General features: G+C 44.8%; 1 protein-coding gene across 2 annotated transcripts; it reads left to right on the top strand.

The window, feature by feature from the left end:
• Positions 1–3,763: 3,763 nt before the first annotated feature.
• Positions 3,764–20,258, top strand: socs7 (suppressor of cytokine signaling 7). 2 transcript variants are annotated; one of them, XM_068727517.1, is made up of 10 exons: positions 3,764–5,735; positions 6,527–6,606; positions 9,560–9,664; positions 11,554–11,688; positions 12,272–12,417; positions 12,779–12,947; positions 15,637–15,765; positions 16,111–16,246; positions 16,644–16,787; positions 17,401–20,258. In XM_068727517.1, exons 1-9 carry the CDS (start codon positions 4,168–4,170, stop codon positions 16,762–16,764), a joined length of 2,589 nt encoding a protein of 862 aa, XP_068583618.1. In that variant the 5' UTR covers positions 3,764–4,167; the 3' UTR covers positions 16,765–16,787; positions 17,401–20,258. The 2 variants fall into 2 exon arrangements, with proteins under 2 accessions (XP_068583618.1, XP_068583619.1); XM_068727518.1 differs by lacking the exon at positions 11,554–11,688.
• Positions 20,259–21,700: the final 1,442 nt, after the last annotated feature.

Here is a 21,700-nt window from a genome sequence, read left to right as displayed (position 1 = left end):
ACACACACACACACACACACACACACACACACACACACACACACACACACAACCTTGTGCTTCTATCTTTGTGAGGATACTCACTGACATAATGCATTCCATAGCCCCTTTCCCGAACTTTAACCATCACTAACCTGAACCATAACACCAAGCCTGAACCCTCAAACAAGTGAGTCCTGAAGCTGTCATTGGTCCTCACAAAGATAGCTGTACACACACACACACACACACACACACACACACACACACACGTACAGTAAGGATTAATGGCCCTTCATCCACTCTCCCATCATTAACTGTATCCACCAGCAGCATCATCGTCCATCAATGCCGTGTGGCCGGCAGCGCCATCTGCTGGCCACACGGCATTGATGCAACACTCCAGGTCACTGTTGTTGTTGTTGTTGTTGTTGTTGTTCAGACTCACTGTCTGTCTGAGCTTCATGCCGTCAGAGTGGGATGAAGATCAGCTGCTGCTCCTCGAGGCCCTGCAGTCACCTCAAAAGAACAAGAAACCCCGAAATGCTAAATATTTTGTAGTTTCCTGTAAGAAATCTTAAAGGAATAGTTCGTTCAGCTGTACGTAACGCTCACCTTCCGCGACTCTCGATGGTCCCGGAAAAAGTTTTCAATCGATTAAAGGAGGAGTGTGTTGGATTTAGGGCGTAGTCATCAAGACGTCACTCACTGGTTTGTGGTCTGATGTTTTGAAGCCTCGAGTTTGGCAATTTCGCCATCGCCATCTTGGCTCTTTGCAACCAGTGAACCTAAGTGACCACATCTGGACTGAGGAGGAGTGACGTAGAGACGCCGTATATACGTCTCTGGTAAGAGACCTGTCAATCACCGTGTAGCCCCGCCCCCTAAAGCACACCCTGCTTTATGGTCTGTTTGACTCTAAATGGAGCATAATGTACTAAATGAACATCATGCTGTATTGAAGAAGACATGGAACTAGAGATTGAGACCATAAACTCGATGGATATATAATGTGGATATTATGGCTCTTTTGATTGACCACTTCATACCTGAACGACCTGAATTTAAAGCTGCAAGACAATTCAGTTAAATTAATTTTTCTAAAATGAAGTACTTTATTTTAAGAGTCACATTTTACAAAAGCTTTCTGTTATGTCATGTATTTTTTTAATCAGCCCTTATTTTACTTGAAATGAGAGAACATTTATTTATTATTAGAGTATTTATTTAATTCAATTTGAAATCTGACAATACATATTGTTGAGATATTATTGAATTGACAGTCAGTTGTTGCCTACATACAGACGTTAATACAACTGTTGGCTACAATATATATATGAGACTAAATCATTAGACATTATTGTGATGTTCCAGACCTTTGATAAATGCCTCTGATATAGAGGTAATGATATTTTGAAATAGCTGATTATAAATATTATTATTTAACATTTAAAGCCTCACAACTCATTTATATGCAGTCATGTTTTTTTTGGGTGTGTCAGTGTTGAATCCTGCAGCCAAGGTTGGATTCTTCTCCTGTGTTTTTTTGTATATACAGTATGTATGAAAACTCACCAAAAAAAGTACAATATTTCTCCTTTACAAAGTCAGGGAACTTGAGAGGATTTTGATTTGATTTAAAAATAAATAAATGGTCAAAGTTGAAGCAGCAGTGGGCGAGATATTGTGACTTTTAGTACCTGTAAAAACACTGATCTACACTTCCCATCATGCAATAGGGTCTTTCCTTAGACCCTCCATTACACCCTGTCTCCAAGAAATTACGAGTTACTTTGTTTTTCTCCATCATGCTGTGGTGAGAAAGACCAAGTTTCTTACGAGTGAGTAAAACATAATATTTGCAACCCTGTGACGAGTCGACGACCTGCTCGAACCGCTCCATCGCTTTGGTGACTTCTTAACTTTTCCTCTGAGCACCATGATCAGGTAAAAATGTCAAGTTTTCCAATACATTGGTTTATGCCCAAATACCTACAAATCTATTGGCGTTCCCATGAGCCTCATCTGTATTAGTATTATATCAAACTTTGTTTAAAGCTACGGTGAGGAACTTTGATTTTGTGTTGATTCTGGCGGTCCCTGTGGACTAAAGTGGTAGTGTTTCAAAGCACCAGACTCCCTTTACAAAACCTCTAATTCTACTGCAGCAGGGTCTGACAGTCTGCCCCGCTCAGTCCTGGTTCTGGTTCTCCCGTGCCTCCCTTCCCTCCAGCGGGTCCAGCAATACGTCCTGGGTCTCCAGCAGTGTGGTGTCGGTGTTGGCTCCCAGAGAGGAGAAGCTCTGATCCTGGAGGAGGAGGAGGAGGAGGAGGAGGAGGAGACGCTGCTGCTGCCGGGAGCTGAGCGCTCCTCCTCCAACCGGAGCTTCAGACTGCAGGTCAAAGGCTGCAGGTGAAGCCGGATCTGGGTCTGTCCACGGTGGACCGGTCTCTGCTGGAGAATCTGGGTCTGTCCATGGTGGGCCGGTCTCTGCTAGAATCTGGGTCTGTTCACAGTGGACCGGTCTCTGCTGGAGGATCTGGGTCTGTCCACGGTGGAGTGGTCTCTGCTGGAGGATCTGGACCGGTCTCTGCTGGAGGATCTGGGTCTGTCCGTGGTGGACCGGTCTCTGCTAGAAGATCTGGGTCTGTCCACAGTGGACCGGTCTCTGCTGGAGGATCTGGGTCTGTCCACGGTGGAGCGGTCTCTGCTGGAGGATCTGGACCGGTCTCTGCTGGAGGATCTGGGTCTGTCCACGGTGGAGCGGTCTCTGCTGGAGGATCTGGACCGGTCTCTGCTGGAGGCCCCTCTGGAGTCTGAGCTGAAGGAGTTTTTGGTGAACCTGAATGATTTCATCGGATTTTTTGTGCACCGATAACAAGCTTTAAGAACAACTAGATTTAAATAGACACTCTTCTCATTTTAATTTTTGACACTTGTTCCTTTTCTTAAGAAATGTAAAAGCTTCAAAATTCCAGAGTGATGAGTTTACTGACTCATACACATTCAAATCTCTTTAGCTTGTGTTGACCACAGACCTTATTTCAGGCATCCATCCAAAAACCCATTAAAAAAAAACCCATTGACTTTAAGACCACGGAACCGGAAGTGCAATACTTCAAACTCATTTCCGGGTTTAAGGACTCATTCCTGCAGCATAAATAAGTCATGTGACAGAGTTGACCTTTCAAACTCCCGATCCTAAACTCATAACACCGTGAAACGTCTTAAACCCAATCCATGACGAACCCTGATGACATCACTATGACGTCATCGGGGGGGGGGGGGGGCTCTATAATATTTGCAGTGCAACTGATTGTTCTAATGAGAAGACAAATATTTCTCCAAATATTCTGTGATGTATCTTTGAAATATATAAATTGCTGTAGTATAGAATAGATATGAACTTCCCACTGATATTAATTTGCCAAAAATAAATAAATAAATAAATAAATATGAGACTCCAAACATCACTTAAAAAATGTGAGCATTGAGGCAGAATTATTAAAATATTGCAGATAAAAGCTACAAAAATGTAAACTTTCACCGCAGAAACTCGACAGGATGTTGATCCCTGACTGAATCTTCTAGAAAGAGGAATACAGTATTTTTTAAATTATCATTATTATTATTTTATTTTTTTTATATCACTGTCCAGAATGGAAACCGAAATCAGCTGTTCAGATGTGGCGCTGATTCAGGTACAGCCCGGTGATATTAAAAAAAAAAAAAAACTAAAAAAAAAAACGCCACAGTCTTAATTTATAGTTCCCATCATCGGCGCTCATAAAGCGGTATTATGGGGCTGAGCGGAGGAGGAGCGGGTGGGGCCTGGCTGGGAACACAGAGGCAGACTGTGGTCACTGACCAGGAGACTCTACTGGCTTTTATTCTTTACTCAAATCAGACCGCATGTCTGACCCAGGGGGTCCGCCTGCTGCCGGGAGCGAACTGCGCTCATTTTCCCCGATATTTACCAGATGGATGCTGAGCTGTCGTTGAGGAGGAGGAGGGATGAAACAATCGCCTGATATTTTTTTTTGGCATTTTCGCTCATAGCCTACTTATGGGAGGCAGCGGCGGCTTGGCCCTTTCTTTATTATAGGAAAGAGATCTCCGCGGTTTTGCTATGTGAAGAGCAGATCGCCCTACTAATTTCTCGTTTGGCGATTCCCCGAGGAATAAATTATGAACAACGCGCAAGATATGTCGCCCGATTTCGTGTTGATGCGCCTGGTTTCCGCGGCCGAGGACGACCGCTTGGACGCGGAAAACGGGAATCTGCCGCCGGGAGGAGGAGTGGTGGTGGCGGGGCTGGGGATGGGGAAGGAGGTCCTGGCTCACAGCGGCGTCAAAGCGGGCTTGGATATCAGCCGAGATCTGACGGCGGGCCTCGAGCATCCCGGCGGCCGCCTGAACAAAGCCCAGCAGAGCGGCGAGGGCACGGCTGCACCTGACTCCGGGGTGACGGAGAGCCGAGCCCCGCTGTCCGCGCCTCCTCCGCCGCAGAGCCCCATGGAGGCCCAGGGCTTTGACTTCGCCCCCAGCCCCGGCCTACGGCCTCAGCTGCTGGTCTTCTCCAACATAATGCGGAACGGGGAAGGGATTTTGGAATTAGACCGTCGGAATCAGCCGAGGGATGCTCTGGGTTTGGACCAGAGCCCGGGGTCCGGCCGCTCCGGCCCGGCTGTCAATAACAACACCCTGAGTCCCGGAGACGTTCAGCAGCAGCAGCAGGACCTGCTGGACCGGACGTGGGGAGCGCATCCGCCGGTCGTAACCGCGGAGATGCAGGGAGCTGCGGAGCTATGCCGCCGGCACCGACTCATCACTACCCCGCCCGAGTGGCCCTTGTTGACGGAGAGATCCAACCCTCTCACCGTGATTGACTCTAAGTGGGGATGCGCCTCCAGGGACAGAGAGGGAGCCGTGTTTGAGCTGGCCCGGCGGTTCGGAGAGCTCGGGGTCGGTGCGGTGCCCAAGATGCTGCTCAAAGCTGGGGAGCTCCCGCAGTGTTCGTGTCAGGGTGCACACAGGCCGGCAGGAGGGGGAGTGGAGCCCGGGGATGACCCGACAGAGACCAGCGATGCTTTGTTGGTCCTGGAGGGACTGGGGAGCGGGGATGTTGCCGGCCTGGGCATGGACGAGTGCCCGGAGGGTGAGCCGGATGACGAGCACGGACGCCGCGAGTTTTTACTCAACAGGAAACGGGAGATAGTTCAGAAAATGTCCGGGGCTTTCTCCATCAGCAGCTTCCAGGCGGAGCTGAGGAGGCAGGTGGAGGGGATGGCCCCGGCGGCGACCGAGGCGGCGGCAGCAGCGCACCTTGGCGCGCAGGTGTGCAGCCTCCACGGGAATTTAGCCAGCCGGCTCTCGCAGGTAAGCTCCGGGGATTCAGAGGTTGTCGCCCAGGTTTCGGCCACGTCTCAGTCGCACACGCCGGCCCAGAGCTCACCGTGGGCCACAAGCCCGAACCCGAGCCAGGCGTCGACTCCCAGGAGGCGGCCGGAGCGGTGCGCCAGCGCGCCGCGGACTCCCACTGGGTGGGCCGCGGGCGGGGAAAAGACGCTCAAAGTTCCGGGGAAGTCCAAAAAGGGCTCGTTAAAGATCCGCCTGAGTAAACTGTTCCGGACTAAAAGCTGCAGCGGCTCCAACCACCTGCTAGACAAGAGGCCCTCGGTGACCTACTCAGTGTCTTCTGCCGGGAGTCTGGTGGACATGGCGAGCACCGCTGGCGCTGAGCAGGACGCAGACAGGTGAGCTCTACGTGGATCGGTCCTACAATGTGATCTTCTTATTCCCCCTCTGTCAGCGAGAAGAAGATCAAACCCTGCCTGCATGGATGACACATGGAATCACTGCAGGGGAGCAAACAAGGCCGAGATGTGACATTAATATGTGCAATAGTGTGTCCCTTCACGAGTTTCCTCTGCTGTGTTTTGATTTTTTTATTAGAACTCCCCAAAATGTGAGTCCGTAAAGTTATAGAGATACAGCCAATGGGTCAGGGAGATATAAGAAGGGGGGAGATAAACGTTTAACATTTGAAAAGTTAGTCCAGACGTGTTTATTACTTTATTCTTTGGGGGGCAGTCTTTCTTGAATTAGCTCCTTCAACTGGCAGCTATATTCGGCCGTCCCCTCAGACATCCCCCAAAAAAACGTCCTCAGCGCTGCACGCTATCAGATGCAGAGATTTTTCCAAACCTTTGTGGCTTGTCACCCTCCATATCCCTCTCGCTGCTTAGTCATTATTCACAGCATCACACTAAAGGAAGGCTGTGATTAAAAAAACATTGCTTCAGAAGTCTGGACTGCCAGAGCTGAGAGCATCAAACAGAAAAAAAGTTTTTTTCTTTAAAAAATAAGCTGCAGGACCTAAAACTGCACGCATACTGGAAAAGAAGCACATTTTCTGAACCTCTGCAGTGACTAACACCTCTTCTTCTCTACACTCTAACGTTCTTCTCATCTTCTCCTCCTTCTTCTTCTTCTTCTTCTTCTTCTTCTTCTTCTTCTTCTGCATGTCTTGATGTCTGTCCTGCAGCCACAGCCAGCCCAGACTGACCAGGGCCCACAGTGCCTTCTCCCCCGCCTCCCTCGTTGCCTCCCTCTCTGCTTTCACTGGTAAGGGCTGCTGGTCTCGGTTGTAACTCTGGTTTCCCACAGAAAACGCTTTCTTTCTTTCTTTCTTTCTTTGGTATAACAAACAAATGTTGACACATGAAACTCCACTCCAAGCTCTCTGCAACTCAAGATTATTTCCACGGTTATCAGAATCACACATAGGAGGAATTTGGTTTTTTTTGCATTGCTTTTAATGCACCAACACAGAAAGAGACATAACGGCGAAGAACAACAAAGCCGGACGAATTATTGTAAAGAACTGACGGGACTGTTATGTACACAAGTATTTGAAAAAAAGAGATGTATACATATACAAAAAGATAAAAAAACATTTGCTATAAAAATCACCAACAACCAACAATAAAACTAAATGTCCATTAATAGTTTTATCTCTATGAAATGTCAGACAATTGTGAAAGAAAGTACCCATCATAATCCCCTGAAATAGCTTTTTTTTTTTCCCCCACTCAACAGTTCAAAACCCCCAAAATATTCTGTTTGCTGTCACAGAAAACAGAGGAAAGCTCACTATTTCTCACATTTTGTTCACAGTTTTGAAACCTACAGTGTGTTAAAGGCTCTTTTGCTACTTTTCTTCGAGCGTAACGTTTTTCGTTTACGTAAAAAGCACGATGGTGGAAAGCTTATCTTCTTCCCTGTCAGTCGATGCTCGTTGTCTGACTCCTTGTTGGGTCACGAGTACACAAAGTGACGGTTGGGACACTATTGTTTTTAAGTCTTTGTTGCAAATCTTCAAATAAAAACAAGACAAAGACTTGTCTTTAGCTGAATAAGATCCACTGCAGGTCGCTGAGTGAATGTTCACTCGAGTGGCTGCAAGTCGTAAACACTCTTTTGCCCAATTCCATAACTCAGTAATGTATCAAAAATGTTTTCTTTTTCTCAAAGAGATTTGTGATCAAGTGACAGAACAAGGTGTCCCAACTGAACCGCGGAGACAGACTTTTGGGGGAAATAACTCCTTTATTTTCGCTATCTGTCTCTAAAAAAGCATAATTAATTGTTAGCAGATAGCTGTATCTGTTCAGGGATCAAATTATCTTCACTGCTGCTCAAGCCTTTGAGTAATTGAAGGTTCTTTGGTGTCGTCCCAGTCGACCCCGCTCATCGTCACAATAGACGCTGCTTCACGCTTGAATAAAGTCCTTAAACGAAGAGGCGATCGATCGACTTTTCATCCTCAGCATGGTAGCATTGGTGCGGTGAGTCAGCATTGAGAATGAGTCAGCATGTTTGCACTTCCGGTTCCCTCGTCTCGAAGTCAATGTGTTTTATTTTTATTAATGTGTTTTTGTTTAGATGCTTAAGGTCTTTAAGAGATTTTAACGTTTTGTTCTACGACAGAAAATAGGTCAGTAAATCCCCCTCCGGTGAATTTTGAAGTTTTTACGTGTCTTCCACACTGACGTAGTCCCATTAGAGCCTAACGTGAAGTCATGTGACCGTGGTGGAGTTCCTTTATAGCCTAACGTGAAGTCATGTGACTATGGTGGAGATTGTATTCACGCTTCACAGAGATTCATTTCTGCAATAATCCAAAATCCAAAGAAACAATCCTGTTGTTTTTTGTTGTTGAGGGAAACAGTGCGATGCTAACTTCCTGTTGCACTAGAAAAATACATCATCCCTGCAGCTCTCTATGGAATTACAGTAACTTCAGATGTATTCGTGTTGTTTTCTTGATTTGGTTCTTCATATTTATATACTTGCACCTTTACACCACACTTACACTTATACAACACACTTATTCGCTTTCTTGCTGAGAGTTACACGAGAAGATCACTCTAATGTCTGTTTGTTACATATGAAGAAGCTACAGCCAGCCAGCGCGTTAGCTTAGCCTAGCCTAGCATAAAGACTGGAATCAGGTGAGAAAGCTAGCTTGAATCCACCCAAAGATAACAGCTCATATGAAGATCGTGAACTGCGTGACACGTTGCATCTCGTTTGTTTAACATGTACAAAAAAAAGTAGTATGTGTTTTATTACTTGTACAGAGCCAGGCTAGCTGTTTCCCTTTGTTTCTAGTCTTTATGCTAAGCTAAGCTAAGCAGCTTTCATATTTAACAGACAGACGTGACAGTGGTGTCGATTCTCTATTCCTGTAACGTTCTAACAATCAAAAGTGAAAGTAAAGAACAGCATTTGTGGTGTTTCTAAAGCTGAGACCTTTAGCTGTTCTCACCAGTCGGACGCTGTAACTGGTGCACCAGATAAGACAAGACACAAAAGGCCCGTGGGTGAGAAGGGCGACGAGGTCTGCAGCTCAGCCGGCTCGACATTATTCAGCTGACTTTATGAGAATCGTCCACACAGCGTCCGCAGGGCTTCAGAAGTACGCTCCGGTGTCCCACATTGCTCCTGGATCTCGGTTTCGCTCCTTGAATGTGATGATTTTTGTAGCTTAATGAACCACCAATTAAAACAGAAAACATTAAAGGTGCACCATGCGGGTGATGTTGTTTTAAAAGAAATGTTGGGGTCCTGCGTAGAAGCGTGCTGGTGTTTACCAGCCGGTCTGTGATGTTTCACAACCGCCCCCCCCCTCCCCACATCCACCCAAAAACAAGATGCTAGAGGAAGAGATCTAAAGTGGGGGAGCTTTTAACGCTTCACTGTGTTTCGTCCGCTGCCAGTGAAACATCCCCAAACTGCAGAATGTCGCCGCGGTGAACTGTGAATCTGCAGCGGCCTCAATTAGCCGGGCTGGGCCGCTCTTCTTCATTGCGGTGATTTAGGCTGATTAGCTGGGTGTAATTTTCCATAAACATCCTTCCTGCTTTGGTGCAGCTTTAATGGCACTTCTGCGGCACAGACGGAAAAAAACAACAACAACACAGAAACACAAAGCCGCTGTTCTTTCTGCCTTTAATTCACGTTTCTCCTTCTTCTTCCTTTCCTCCTCCTCCTGCTACTGCGTCCCCGGCTTCAGGTGAGACAGTCTCCCTGGTGGATGTGGATATCTCGCGGCGAGGGGCGAACACGCCACACCCTCCCACGCCTCCCCCACCTCCACGCCGAAGTCTCAGTTTGTTAGGTACTTTTCTCTCCCTCTTGTCTGCCTCTTCTTCTCTTTCTCTCCGCATCTCGTTTTCTTCTCCAGACGCACAAGAGGATGCGACACGGTGGCGAGACAGCAGTTCAAGCCAAACTTTACAGAGTCAGCCTCTCTACGCTTGGACGAAAAAGGAGAGGCTCCTCTCCGTCGTCGTCTTACTTATCAATTTTGTTTCTGGAAAAACAGACACGGACACGTTTTTGTAATCTGCTGTAATCTGATTGGGTCGGCTTTGAAAGGTCAGCCGCAAAGTACAGATTTAATTTAAAATCTGGGAGCAATGACTCAATTGATGAGCTTTAATTGAATTGTTTGTTGTTTGAGGGACAGCGACAGCAAGTGCACAAGAACCAAACCCTCCGAATCAGAGGCCACCACTAATCGATAGGAGACTAAAGCGTGAATATGGGACAAGAAGCTTATCGTAAACACTGTGAAATGTAAAGAGTGATATTCCTGGATGTCAGGGCATTGTTTTCATATCTCTGACCTTTCAAATGCATATTTTTGCTCCGAGCCTGGTGTTATTTTCTGACCCACATATGCAGCTGACTCGAGCGTCCTCTCGGGTCGCTTTAAAAGAAAATGTCAGAAATATTCTATATTTTCGGCTACAAAATGCCACGAAAAGACCAAAAACCGACGATGTGTTAGTCTCAGTACTTTCTGACCGGCTTCCCTGATTGTATATAGTTGGTACCGGTAGTTTTTTATCAAACATACATCAGGAAATTATGCATTTGTTTAGGGACTATTTTCAGCGGCGGATTCATTTGGTGCTCGAGTGAGTATTTGTGTGTGTGTGTGTGTGTGTGTGTGTGTGTTAATATTGATAAAGGAACAACAGTGAGGCTCACTGATGTGTTTTTAGTAGATGTTGGACAACAGAGGAAGACATTCGATATGTTCACTGTTGGTTTTGGTCTTTTCATATTTGTTGACGTTACAAATAGAGAAACACAGTAAACCCACAAAGTAGAGGAATATTTATTGTTCAATATGAAGAAAGAGGTGAAGTCTTTTAATTTGGTGGACTGAGGCTTCCTGTCTGATGGTGCTGAAAAGCTCTATCCTTCCTTCCTTCCTTTGTTTATCTTTCCTTCCTTTTGTCCTCTCTCTGTCTACTTCTTTCCTCCCCTCTTGAAACTTTCTTTGTCCTTCCTCCTTCCTTCCTTCCCTCCTTGCTTTCTCCTTTTCCTGCTGTTTTACCTCTGTCCTTCCACCACTCTCCTTTTCCTTCACTTTTTCCCTTCCTTCCCTCCTTGCTTTCTTTCTGTCTTACCTCCTACCTTCCATCATCACCTTTCCTGCCCTTTTATCCTTCCCTCCTTCCTACCTTCCTTCCTTGCTTTTGCCCTTCTTTCCTGTCCTACCTCCTTCCCTTTTACCTTGTTTTCTCCTTTCGTTGCTATCCTACCTCCTTCCTTCCATCCCTCTCCTCACCTGCCCTTGTATCCTTCCCTCTTTCCTTCCTTCTTTTCCTCCTTGCTTTCTCTTTTCCTTCCTGTCTTACCTCTGTCTTCCATCCCTCTGCTCTCCTTCACTTGTTTCCTTCCTTCCTCCCTTGCTTTCTTCTTTCCTTCATGTCATATCTCCTTCCTTCCATCCCACTCTTCTCCTGCTTTTGTTTCCGTCCTTCCTTCCTACCCTTCTTATTCCTTTTACTTCCTATTTCCTCTCCTTCACTTGTTCACTTCCTTGCTTTCTCCTCTCCTTCCTGTCATACCTTCCTCTTCCATCCCTCTCCTTTTCTTCACTTGTTTCTTTCCTTGCTTTCTCCTTTCCTTCCTGTCCCACCGCCTTCCTTCCATCCCACACTTCTCCTGCTCTTGTTTCCTTCCTTCCTTCCCTTCCTGTCCTTCCTCCAGATGACATAGCCGGGCCTCAGCCTGGTCCTTTCCTAGTGAGTGTCATGGGCGCCTCCCTGCAGTCCCTCCCCCTGCCTCTCCCTCCTCCTCCTCCTCCCTCCCACGCCACCATCCAGCACAGTCTCAGCCTCAATGGTAAGACGTCTCGTTGAATCTACTCCGTCGCTTCCTGGCGCTCTAAGCAGGAAGTGAGCGCCGCTGTGGAGCAAACGAAGCAGACGGAGTCTCTGGTGTAGGAGACGAAACAATCAACGGATCATTTACTTAGAGACGTTTATCACGAAGCAACGAGCTGATGGGAGAAGTGACCAGTCGTCTCTTCCATGCTCTCATTTTAATGTATTTATGTTCATATGAGCTGTTTTAAATACAAATAAGAAGAACTTTACATTTTATTTATTTTGTGCGCCGTGATAACCATACCTAAGTGGTATTGATTGATGAATGATTAGTGCATTACTGCATGAGAGTGGGTCGGCATTAAAGTTGCTCCTAATATCACTTTAAGTCAGCCAGCTGGGGTTGTTGACGTTAAATACACGCTTAACAGCACGATGGGCTCTTCAGAACATCCTTACGTTTCCACAAATACGTCCGGATATGGTGGAAAATAGACAGCAGTAATGTATGTCAGCTGAACTAAAAGAAACAATAGAAGAAAGATTTGGAAATGTCTGGTCACCTTTAAATGTTCTCTGACATTCTTCCTCTGCTTTAGACGCCTTCCTTCGGGCCCTCCCTCATTCGACCCCGTCACCGGCTGATGCCCCGCCCCCTTCCAGACACGCCCCGCCCCCCATGTTGTGCGCCCTGCGACGGTCTGAAGCCAGCAACTTCACCGCCAGTCTGAGAGAACTGGAGAAGGTAAGACTCCTATATATATATATTATCATGTCTGTCTTTTATTTAGCGGTAGAGCATGTTGCATCTGCTGAACTAATGATTAAGTTAACAAACATGCTCCCCTCTTTGTCCTCCTCTCAGACTTTGCTTAAGGGAATTACCCACAATTCATAGCAATCTGACATTACACAGTGGAAGCTTTGAAGCTTATACTTTTTTGAGACAAGAGTTCTTCCCAATGAGGCCTTCACGGCATTAATTAAAGGAGTATAACATCAGTCGGCCGTCGTTTGTTGTTTTCAACGTAGTGAGAAGCTAAAACCCTTTGAGTCCTTGTTTCTCGCAGGGTTTCCCTGAAGGTTGTTGTTTGGTTTCTCCCCAGTGTGGCTGGTACTGGGGTCCGATGAACTGGGAGGACGCGGAGATGAAGCTGAAGGGGAAACCGGACGGATCCTTCCTGGTCCGAGACAGTTCAGACCCCCGGTACATCCTGAGCCTCAGCTTCAGGTCGCAGGGAGTCACACACCACACACGCATGGAGCACTACCGAGGTGAGACACACACACACACACACACACACACACACACACACACACACACACGTCTGTACTCACACTGGACAGAAGGGTGGACAGCAATATTGCGGATATATCCTCACAGATGAATGTGTTCACACGTGATTTGATCTGTACAGTTCTAGATTTGAGGCTGCAGACACTTGCAGGCGTGCAGATGATGACATTCATATTAGTTTAACTGTTATAGTTTATGGTTTAACCCAAAGCATCACAGCCACCTGTCATTATACGCGTTAGGCCCCCTCCACGCTACACACATACACACGTACACACACACACACACACACACACACACACACACACACATACACAGATGTTCTAAACATTTTAAATATAATAGAATACAAACAATAAAATAGACGATAAATTAGAATAAACTACACAAGTGGCAATGAAGGAAGAAATAAGGAGGAAAACTGAATTATATTTACAAGGAGTATACAGTAATATATGTGTATGTATAGGTATATACATACAAAAAATATATACCTCTAAATGTATAACCTAAAACCAAGGACCAGATCAGATGTCCTCTTTCAAAGACACTCATTAACATAATGCCTTCCCTAGCCATCACACCTAAATACCCCTAACTCAAACCTAAACCTAACTATAACGTAAAGCTTAGAAACCAGGTCTGAACCCTCAAACAAGCTAAGATGTCCTCACTTCTCCAACATGTCCTCATCATGAAGGTCTCAAACTCAAAGTGGTCCTCACAAAGATAGCTGTACAAGTACACACACACACACACGCACACACAAAATAGACAGTAGGACAATATGAATATTTCCTGTCACGATTATCCTGGCCAAAATAATTAACGTTATTATTATAACTATCTAAATATTTTGTTAAGAAAGAAACATTTGTGTTGCCTGGGACACGCTTCTTTTCGTCGTGAACGTCCTTTTATGTGTGGAAAACAAACAAACAATCTTGAATAATATAATTACAAGCGTCCACGCATAAATAAAGGATACATTTAAAAAGAAAAAGTGTGATTATGTTCTTTATTACATGATAATTCCAGGATTTTATGCTATGCAGCATTTTCCCCAAAAACGATGTTTAGACTCGTACAACAATAATTCCTCTCAATTATCACTTATGACCTCCTACGAGTGTCAGTGTCTGTATCCATAAACACGTTGTTCACGCAGCAACAACAACAAGAACATAACAATAGGACGTCAAAAAACGGCACAAACACGTCAAAAATAGTGTCAAACATGACGTTGTAAAGATCCAATAAGGTCACACCTGAACAACTCCCATAACACCACATGTGTGACAAACTACCACGGTGACTCATGAAAGATACATGCGTAGACACACACACACACACACACACACACACACACATGCATACATAAACACGGCTCTGTATTAATGAGTCACCATAATAAAGCTATAGAGTCATGCCGGGAAAAAAAAACATTCATTATTCAGACATCCAGCCCCGACTGACACAACACATCCACATCAACGCGATGGTGTGTGCGTGAAGGCATCAGGGCCCGACGGGAATCGAGGCGAGCAATCAACAGGAAGTCAACAGGAAGTCAACAGGAAGTCAACAAGCACACGCAGCAACTTATTCAGTCTGTTGTTCTCTCTGCTCGGCCGGTTGTAGATCGCAGGCTCTCTGTCCAAATCAGAGGCTTTTATTCTGAAATTCTGAGTTAGGTTTAGTTTATTTTGCACAATTTAATAACAAAACACATATAATATAATGTCACAGTGCAGGAAGAGGCAGAAAGCCCACTGGGCTCATTGGAAGCCTCCACCTGTATAATAATTACAATTTCACAATATTACAGAGTACACAAGATTTATAGACATAAGATACGACTACGTAATATTGTTATCGACAAAGTATTTTTTACAAGATATGATATATATAATAACAACAATAACCATACATTAGAAACATGTGATTGTGTGTATTGTGTGTGAGTGCGTGTTGTTCAGGGGATATTGCTTCATACACCTGCTTTAACTCCTAAACAACAGTAATGCCACATGAATAAAACTCAAGATGTAATATAAAACCTGAAAGAAGGAATGCGAGGACAATAACACACAAAGAAAGTCATCGCAAAACAACAATTGAATCGTCTTTTAAGCTTCTTTTGAAACATTTTACATTCTATCTCAACAACTATTGAGTGGATTGCTGTTCAGTTTTGATTCAGATATTCAAAGTCCCCTCAGGGTGAACCCCTGTGATTCAGAGGGAAAGATCTGGACAGCTATTAGATGGATTGCTGTGGAATTTGCGACATATATTGAAGGTCCCTGGAGGACGAATTCCACTGACTTTGGGTCAAGGTTATCGCTCATTCAGTGAAGAAGCTTGACATGGATTAGGGTTCGATGTGGCCGTGCATAAGGAGCTGTATTTAGAAGCTGTCCAGAGAAAAGCATGTGCAGAATGTGCACATTTTTTGTTATTTATTCAGTTTCCATAAACACTCCAGGATTTCATTAAAAAAAAAAGCATTTCTCTGCAAGAAGAGAATCTCAATTTTAAAAAAACGTAGAGGCCGATTAGAGGCGGCTAACTTCTACCGGATGGTCTTGTGATGTTTACTGTAACTGTACGACGTTTCATAATTAATGTGGTTCATGATTTATATATGTTCAAATGCTTCTCCAGGGACGTTCAGCTTGTGGTGTCACCCGAAGTTTGAGGACCGCTGCCACTCGGTGGTGGAGTTCATCGAGCGAGCCATCATGCACTCCAAGAACGGCAAATTCCTCTACTTCCTCCGCTCCAGAGTCCCAGGTAACGACAAAATATGGCTCATAAATATCTGATCAAAGATGGATGTGGTGCTGCCACTTAGTGAGAAGTGCCTTGAGAGACTCTGTCTGTATGTCTGCATGCAGCCTGAGCATCGTTTATGATTGTGAGAATGCGTGTGTGGGGTTTGTCCTCGACGTAAGTAGGACTGAAAATAAATTCTGCATGTGTCTCCAGGCCAATATTGTACTTTTTTACTATCAACACCACACAGAGAAACACCAGCTTCATCCTTTAACCGGAGATGATGATGTGTGTGTGTGTGTGTGTGTGTGTGTGTGTGTGTGTGTGTGTGTGTGTGTGTGTGTGTGTGTGTGTGTGTTGCAGGGCTTCCTCCCACCCCGGTTCAGCTGCTGTATCCCGTGTCTCGCTTCAGCAACGTGAAGTCACTACAACATCTCTGTCGCTTCTGCATCCGACAAATGGTCCGCATCGACCACATCCAGGAGCTTCCACTGCCCAGGTACTCCTTCAAACGCTCCGCCTGCCCAACACACACACACACACACACACACACACACACACACACACACACACACACACACACACACCTGTTGTGTGAACTATTTTGAAGGTCGCATCCAACTGTGTCAGGAGGTGTCATCCAAAGTCTGCCTCCGCCTCTTTGATGCTGAAAGGACTTGCTACATGAGGCTCTTTGCTCACAATTAACCTTATTAAGTTGATTCTATTTAGGCTCTAACTGACTTTTGTTGTCTAAATGCTAACACTGTAGCATATGCTAATGCTGAGTGATTTGTCATTTCACGGAACAAAATGTGACAAATATGACAAACACGGGGACACTTGGCTTGTTTGCTGACTTTGTTTTTCCCGCGTTCGTCGTCACTTCTCTCCAGACCGCTAATATCCTACCTGAGTAAGTTTTATTACTACGACCCCGAGGAGGAGACGTACCTGTCAATCAAGAGCATCCGGAGGGTGGTGGGAGCGGCGCAAGAGGCCGAGTCGCAGACGTAGCAGCAGAGATCTTCTCAGCTCAAGTGAGTCTCGGTTGGGTGTTTGTGAATATATATATATATATATATGCATTCTCTCTAGTGTCCACCAGGGGGCGACTCCTCTGGTTGTATAGAAGTCTAGTCTAAAATGACTCTACTTCTCTCTTGATTTATTCCCTCAGTAAACATTGTAAACATGAGTTTATGGTCTCAATCTCTAGTTTACAGTCTTCTTCAACACAGCATGATGTTCATTTAGTACATTATGCTCCATTTAGAGTCAAACAGACCATAAAGCAGGGGATGATTTAGGGGCGGGGCTACACGCTGATTGACAGGTCTCTACCAGAGACGTGTACGTCGTCTCTACGTCACTCCTCTGCATTACAAATATGGTCACTTCTGTTCATCGGCTAAGAAAACAACAACATGGCATCGGCAGTGATCCAAGATGGCGATGGCAAAATCAGCGAACTTGACGCTTCAAAACATCAGTCCACAAACCAAAGAGTGACGTCACGATGACCATGTCTTGTATACAGTCTATGGGTGAAAGGGAGAATGTAGTTAATCATGTGACTATAACAATGAATTCATATGAAATTTAGTTTTCCTAATATATGTGATAACATCGAAACCCCGTATCTCTGCCCAGGTTTCTGTATGGAGGACTGATCGGTACTGGTCTGCCAGTCTTCCAGCATCAGCCAATCAGAGTCCCTGGATGCTTCCGGGTCTCCAGCTGGACTCGGATGGACCGGCCTCTCTCTTGACTTGGACTAACAGAAAGAGGGACGAGTGTTTGCAGCTGGACGGCGGGAAAACAGTCATTGAGACATTCAGGTGCAGAGGACTCAGCCTCGTCTTCAGAGGGACTGCAGACATGTTCTCACCTGCCAAACGTGTCGGTTTGAAACAAAAGGAGAATTATGAACTTCATTGGCAAAATTTCCCGACAGCTACTGAACTGGACTTTTAAAACACACAATGCACTGGTCAATTTGTACAACTGTTGTTTGCTGCCGTTTCCTTGTTTTTCCTTTCCATGCTGTCAAAAAGAGGGTTTATGGATTACAAGTCGCCCTCAGGAGAGATATACACACAGAGGCAGGGCAGCAAGAGAGCAAGTCACCATGTTGGAGGACCTATAATCTCATTTTGGGGAACCTGATTTGTTTGTTTCTGCCTGGAAATAACTAAATTGTAATGTTAGCTACAATGCTAATGTATTGCAGATGTATATTAGACATATCGGACATAAAAACATTGGTTTAAAATTGAATTCAATACTCAATTCTATTTCTCTATTTTTGCTTGTTTTACGCAGACGGATTTGATGCAATCTTAACCTCTCATCTTAAAGTTTATACTTAAACATCTCCTCATTTTGGTGTTTTGTTTTGTGTTTTAGCCTGATTTTAAGACCGAATTGCCACTTCATTTTCCTTCAGCGATTAAGTTGGACGTTAGGATTTCTGTTTAGCGAGAAGGGGTGTTTTGTTTCGCCTCAACTACTTAGTAGTGAGAGATCTATCTGTCCCACTGATGTCATGTTAGCACGGAAGTCGCGGTTGCTAGCAGATCCACTCGGTCCACTGACGCACAGCGTAAGTCTCATCCAGCTCTTTTTAATCTCAGTCCTGACTGTTCTGCCATACCTGCCATGCCAGAACCAGCCTTCAACGAGCACAACACCCAGATCCGTTCGAACCCGACACGTGGGCGGTGGTGATTCAGGCGTCTGGAAACCGGCCAGGCTCTGCTTTACTTCCCCTTAATTGGTGGGTGGCGCTTCGGGGCCACGCCCACATCAGTGATTGTCACACAAGGTGTTTCCTGTTTAGCTTTCAAATGGGAATCACCAGCTGTGACATGGTAGCCAGATGTGTTTTTCAGCCCACAGAAGTCAAAGTTTTCTTTCCTCTTTGACTTCATGGAGACAAAGCGCAAACAATATTTGGCGCCACAATATGCAACCGACAGCTGAAACGCTAACGAAATGCCTTTAGCTGACTAAAGACAATAGATATCAGCACTTAATACGATTATTTTACCACCGTATGTCTACCAGAGGTGCAGTTGATAAATTAAACTAAAATGATGATGGGATAAGTTAGCTGTTAGCGAGCTAATGCTAGCTTACTGTAGCTAGCTAACATTAGCTTATTCTAACGTTAGCTAAGGCACTTGCAAATTTGTTCTCATGCCACTGTAACACAAGTTGCATAGTCTGTCCGAATGTTTTAGCAAACGGAAATATAGCTAGCCTAAACTGACATTCCCGTTCTTCTTCTTCTGTATCCTCTATAAAAGCGTAGTCCCTGTTGGTAGTGCATCCCACCACACAGCAGCTGTTTGGCAATTGTCTGTTGAAGATGACACCTCCACACACATTGTTTACCTTTTCTCTTTACTTTCAGAACATACTGCAGCTGCCCTTAAAAAGCACGTACTGTTGCATGCAGTATGAGTTTAATTGGGACACACTACTTCCACCTTGAACTTCGGTAAATGCGTAAACGCATCTTTTGATGTCACTCCTCTAACCTGGTGGATTGTACCTTTGTTGTTCATTCAACAGTCTCCGAAACATCTGACCTCTAAGTCAGTGTAAAAAAAAACAGTAGGTTATCATACCAACAACAAAAAACAGAAAAGAGTATCAGTGTCCTGCTGCTTTGAAAATCTCCACCTTCACATTCTGTTAGATCAGTTTCAGATGTCCGAAGGTATTCTGGAATGTAGTACTGCAGTGATTTCCTACATTTCCCAGAATGCCCGTTGACCACCATTAGATGAGTGCTGTCGTTTTTAAATCTGATGAACCGCGTCTTACGCTCATAGCGCCACGTCCCGGAGCTGCAGCTGCATTGCATTCTGGTCTATTGAGGCTGTTTTTCGGTAGATTATTCGTTGTCTGTTGCTCTGACGTGACATGATTTCCACAGCTGCTGTTTCCATTTGGGCAGGTGTTCATAGAAACAGTGAAAGATACACCAAAGAAAATAGAGAAATGCAATTTAAAAAAACAAAATAGCTCATATTGAAACTGTTTTATTCCAAACAGCTCATTGGAATTGAAGGCAAAAAGAACGCAAAAAGGGAACGATGTCACTTCTCTATAATGTTGAGATGATACAAATAATTTTATTTTATTTTGTCATCAGCAGAGGTTCTTATGATTCATGCACAACAATAAAAGCGTCTACATTTTCTTTTGATTTAAACAGAAGAGAGTTTTTGCAATTTAAACACAAACCTAATGTGGAGTTCACAGAAGCAGGTTTCTGAATTTGGCTTTGCCGTATTTGGGGAGTTTATGAGCCTCATTTTCCCACAATGCCCTGCCTCAGAGTGTGTGTGTGTGTGTGTGTGTGTATCTGCCGTGACTCATCTCTACCTGTCAGTTTTATTTGTTGAAATGCCCAGGTGTATGTTGCTGAAGCGGACTACTGGCTCAGTGTTTTCAGTAAAAAAAAAAAAAAAGAAGAAAAATAAAACAGGTGTGTGTGGCATCGTTTTTTTTCTTCTTTTGAATAAGTTTCAAGTTTTCATAATTATTTTATAATAAGAAAAAAACAATACAATGAAGGGCAGGATTTTGGATAAATCTCTGGATTTCTTAACATTTATTTTTGTCCATAATAATTTTTTTTTAACGTGACAAATATACATTTAAGGCCCGCCTTACACTTTCTGACACGGCCTTGCTCGGCAGTATGGAGCTGCTCGGTTGCCATGGAGATGTTTTGATGAATGGATGAAGTCTATACTTAGGTCACCGTGATACCCATCTCCATGGCAACTGAACAAAATGCAGCACGATGGGTTTGAAAGCTTCAGAAACAAATAGAAAGTTGGACTTTTGTGACGAGATTTTTATTTTGTTTGGGAAGTCAAGAATGAACCTTTAAGTGCAACGTTTAAAGCTCTGACAAACAGGTTTCAAATGTTTTTTATATTAACCCTTGCTTTATTTATTGGCCCTAAAAATAGACACAATTTTTTATATATTTAGTTTATAAGATACTGACGTAAACAGCGGCTTGAATGTGTAAAAAAAAGAGACTCAAACGACTAATTGATTATCCAAATAGCTGATTGTGACTGTGAGTTAACACTGTCTCCGTGCTTCAACCGCACAGAAACTGTGTCATTCCTGTAACGGCGGCCGTTCTCTCTGAAATGTTTAAGGCTGAACGCTCTCCAGCCGACGCCCGGGCTCTCGCTCGTGAAGCTCGTTAAATGAGAAAGTGAGATATCCCAGTTAAATTATGCAGCTCTTTCTCCCTGAGACTCTCCACAGAGGCGCCTGGGGAGACGGTGATAGACAGTGTATCTGCATCCTCCACCGCTAACTGCAGCGCACTTGAGGTGAAGAGGGAGAAAAAAAAAAAGGGGCTTTATAGCTAAAAGCAGGACTAGCACTTTAAAAAAGAAGCTTGTAGTGATGCAGGGAGGATAAACGGATGGGGGGGAAACAGACACTATATGGTGAATAAGGTCAAGTGCACTCTATGGGGGGTGGGGGTGGTGGTGGTGGGGGGGTCTATATGAAAAGGGCCCAGCATGCATTGTGGATGTGAAAAGAGTGCTCAAACAGGACAAGCTCATCGTTTGGCTGGAGGGCAACTCGGCCGATGTGGCCGACAGACGGGACTGACGGCCGCGACCGGAGCGTTTCCCCCGGGGGCTGAGCGCCGGCCTTCCGTGACCGACACCGGACCGGAAAGACAAGCGCCGAGTCCTCGGTGTTCAGATCTGGTCCGAGTCCGAGGGAGACACGTCTGAGTTCGATTCATCTTTGTGAGAAGAATTTTAAAAAAAGGAATAACAAAAAAAACACTGATTTAACTTTTGATTTGACGGTTAATTCTTTGGCTGTTGGGATCAAATGCCAAAAAGCCATTTAGGGTCAAGCTACTGTTTGTGCAGGTTTGTGTTGAATAACAAAA

This window comes from Cebidichthys violaceus, unplaced genomic scaffold (assembly GCF_023349555.1).
Source record: "Cebidichthys violaceus isolate CVI_PGR_0920_01 unplaced genomic scaffold, fCebVio1.0.p SCAF_4, whole genome shotgun sequence".
NCBI lineage: Eukaryota > Metazoa > Chordata > Actinopteri > Perciformes > Stichaeidae > Cebidichthys > Cebidichthys violaceus.
The sequence above is the reverse complement of the archived record's forward strand: the minus strand, read 5'-3'. Positions and strand labels throughout refer to the sequence as shown.